At 41.3% G+C, this 4,222-nt stretch overlaps 1 protein-coding gene across 1 annotated transcript; it reads left to right on the top strand.

The window, feature by feature from the left end:
• The first annotated feature begins 391 nt into the window (after positions 1-391).
• On the top strand, positions 392-1,543 carry LOC138356556 (protein starmaker-like). Its single transcript, XM_069312755.1, has one exon. The coding sequence runs from the start codon at positions 392-394 to the stop codon at positions 1,541-1,543; it is 1,152 nt and encodes a 383-aa protein (XP_069168856.1).
• Positions 1,544-4,222: the final 2,679 nt, after the last annotated feature.

Here is a 4,222-nt window from a genome sequence, read left to right as displayed (position 1 = left end):
TTTATTACGAATAGAGACTATGGTGTACGACATTTTGAGTTACCATCATAACTTTCGTTGTAATCGTTTGAGTTTGACAATTATTTTTATTATGGTTAACTCAAGCCAGATGAAGACAATTTTACAATGAAATTGAAGACACTTACAATAATAAAATTGCTTGATAAAAATATGTACTAGGTCGGGTGGAAAATTGGTTATATGGAAGCAAATAGCCTGTAGTTCTAAATGTACAGGCATGACATTTTTTGTGACAAAAGGGTCAGTTTAGGGATCAGATTTGTTCCTGATTCATGTGAAATACATCGATAATAGCTTATGCTCTTTGATGTACAAAATTCCATTTGCAATGGAAAGATTTGCAATGGAAATATTTATATGGTAATGCAAAATGAGAAAAAATACTACAAAGCTACTGGAAGACCAAAACAGTCGTGATGACCAAGACAGTCTTGATGACCAAGACAGTCATGATGACCAAGACAGCTGTGATGATCAAGACAGTCATGATGACCAAGACAGTCGTGATGGCCAAGACAGTCGTGATGACCAAGACAGTCGTGATGACCAAGACAGTCGTGATGACCAAGACAGTCGTGATGACCAGGACAGCTGTGATGATCAAGACAGTCGTGATGACCAAGACAGTGATGATGACCAAGACAGTGATGATGACCAAGACAGTCGTGATGACCAAGACAGTCGTGATGACCAAGACAGTCGTGATGACCAAGACAGTCATGATGACCAAGACAGTGATGATGACCAATACAATCGTGATGACCAAGACAGTCGTGATGACCAAGACAGTCGTGATGACCAAGACAGTCGTGATGACCAAGACAGCTGTGATGATCAAGACAGTCGTGATGACCAAGACAGTCGTGATGACCAAGACAGCTGTGATGATCAAGACAGTCATGATGATCAAGACAGTCATGATGATCAAGACAGTCATGATGACCAAGACAGTCGTGATGACCAAGACAGTCGTGATGACCAAGACTGTCGTGATGACCAAGACAGTCGTGATGACCAAGACAGTCGTGATGACCAAGACAGTCGTGATGACCAAGACAGTCATGATGACCAAGACAGTCGTGATGACCAAGACAGTCGTGATGACCAAGACAGTCATGATGACCAAGACAGTCATGATGACCAAGACAGTCATGATGACCAAGACAGCTGTGATGATCAAGACAGTCATGATGACCAAGAAAGTCGTGATGGCCAAGACAGTCATGATGACCAAGACAGTCATGATGACCAAGACAGTCATGATGACCAAGACAGTGATGATGACCAAGACAGTCATGATGACCAAGACAGTCATGATGACCAAGACAGTCATGATGACCAAGAAAGTCGTGATGACCAAGACAGTCATGATGACCAAGACAGTGATGATGACCAAGACAGTCGTGATGACCAAGACAGTCGTGATGACCAAGACAGTCGTGATGACCAAGACAGTCGTGATGACCAAGACAGACAGAAGAGACCTGGGGGTGACAGCCTCTCATCAACTGAGGTCAAGTAAGCATAAACATGGGCTGCAAATATATATAATTGAATGTAAGGTTTCATGGAGAGATCTTTCAAGGTTCGAAGTGAGGAAGTCATTCTTACTTTGTATATATCATTAGGACATGCTAGCAGCTGGGTTGTTGAAGGCAGTTGTGGTCGTCGTACTTGGTAAAGGATGCTGTCAACTTTGACAGTGTACTACCTAAAGTTCAACCCAAGTAAATGTAAGGTAATGAAACTAGGAGGATCTAGGAGGCCAGTCACTGGATACCGAATGGGAGATGAAGTCCTTCACGAAACGGACAGAGAGAAAGATCTGGGAGTTGATATCACGCCAAACCTGTCTCCTGAAGCCCACATCAAAAGAATAACATCAGTGGCCTATGCGAGGCTGGCTTACATCAGAACTGCTTTCAGAAACCTGTGTAAGGAATCCTTCAGAACCTTGTATACCACATATGTAAGGCCAATCCTGGAGTATGCAGCCCTAGCATGGAGTCCGTACCTAGTCAAGCACAAGACGAAGCTGGAAAAAGTTCTGAGGTATGCCACTAGGTTAGTCTCAAAACAAAGAGGCATGAGATATGAGGACAGACTACGTGAACTGCACCTCACGTCGCTGGAAGACAGAAGAGCTAGGGGAGACATGATCACCACATACAAAATTCTCAGGAGAATTGACAGGGTGGACAGGGATGGATTATTTAACACGGGTGGCACACGCACAAGGGGTCACAGGTGGAAGCTGAGTACCCAAATGAGCCACAGAGACATTAGAAACAACTTTTTCAGTATCAGAGTAGTTAGTAAATGGAATGCACTAGGAAGTGATGTGGTAGAGGCTGACTCCCTACACAGTTTCAAATGTAGATATGACAGCCCAGTAGGCTCAGGAATCTGTTGAGAGGCGGGACCAAAGAGCCAGAGCTCAACCCCCTGCAAACACATCTAGGTGAGTACCTTGCGTGCCCCTATCTTGAGATCTTGAGATGATTTCGGGGCTTTAGTGTCCCCGCGGCCCGGTCCTCGACCAGGCCTCCACCCCCAGGAAGCAGCCCGTGACAGCTGACTAACTCCCAGGTACCTATTTACTGCTAGGTAACAGGGGCATAGGGTGAAAGAAACTTGGCCCATTTGTTTCTGCCTCGTGCGGGAATCGAACCCGCGCCGCAGAATTACGAGTCCTGCGCGCTATCCACCAGGCTACGAGGCCCCGTACCCTATGCTTAGGGCAACGCAGGAACATCCTGGTAAAACAAATATAAATATAGGAATTAAATGAAAAGGTTCATAGTCCACCTAAATAAGTGATAGTACTGTTGGAAATTTTCTACATTAATAAACTACTATTGTATTATAATACATCATCATCATTATATACTAACTACAGTAGTTATTAATTTCACTAACGGTAGTGTAAACAAAAATTAACCATTTCATCTGCGTATTAGTGCTAGAATTCTCATGAAATCGAGTAGCAAAATTGTCAGATAATGTCTAGTTAGACACGTTTATTACCAACGTGTTAGAAAATTGAATGTGGTTCTCTAAAATTATCAGTATTCCACATAATAATTACCTACGGATAATATGACTCCCGATAATCTGAAACCGAGAGTTATTAACTGAAATTATTATCAAATAGCAGTTTTATCTGTTACGTACGAATGCTATGGAGAGAATAAAAATCTTCTCCATTTCTCGTTTAACACCATTAAACGAGAATATGATAATATTTAAGTCCCTATAACTGCAACCCAGTTCTCATTAACGAATTACATCTATAAATACGTGGAAAAGAATTATCCGTGATTAATAATTTCTGTGGTGAATGCGAGAGACGGGTTGAGGGAAGGCAGGCGGAGACGCCATTGTACACGAGGCATCCCTGGTGAGAAGAATGGCGAGACACGTGGTAGTGACTGGGGAGTTTTTATCGACAAGAATTATGTTGATACCCGTTTAATAGTCAACAATTACCTATTCACGTGTTCTATAGTGCCCTGTCAGTTAATAACGCATCAACAATTGAAGCCACGACCCGTAATTACACATACGCAGCAGTGGACGCCTGGGACTGGCTGACGCGAGTTTGGCAGACCTTAGTATTTGATACACTCATGTTAAGTATACCATTCTTGTTTGATGCATCATTCTAGATTGTATATTTGTGGTAGTCTGTTGTTATACCGCATGGATACCTAATACACAACGTTAGTTGATTTTCCACATTTTCTCAGTTTTCATGAATATTTGAAATAATTCGTAGCCTAATCAAATGCTACTTAAATTTCTCTGATTTCAGCATGTATACGAGGAGTCGACAAGTTGTTTCTCTTCATTCATGATATTCACCTCGGGTTCTTTCTTTATTGGGATCCTGTGACCACGAGGACGAATGACGAAATGGCGTTACAGAATTCATCTTACAGATAAGACATTTATTTCGTACAAATTTATCTAAGATTATTATTGATTTCCATATAATTCATATAGGATCTTTACAGTGAATAATTTATTGCCAGAAATAATGATTTGGTAATTAATATGTTTGCTCTTACTGTTGCTCAATAATTCATAATCTTTAATATTCATAATTTGAGTTATCATATCTTTGAATCTATCTTAGTTTAGATTTACTATGTTACTAACTCAACAATGAACTAGTGACGAACCACACTGGTTTTTAGAT

Source organism: Procambarus clarkii, chromosome 73 (genome assembly GCF_040958095.1).
Source record: "Procambarus clarkii isolate CNS0578487 chromosome 73, FALCON_Pclarkii_2.0, whole genome shotgun sequence".
NCBI lineage: Eukaryota > Metazoa > Arthropoda > Malacostraca > Decapoda > Cambaridae > Procambarus > Procambarus clarkii.
This window is presented reverse-complemented; position numbering and strand designations above follow the sequence as displayed.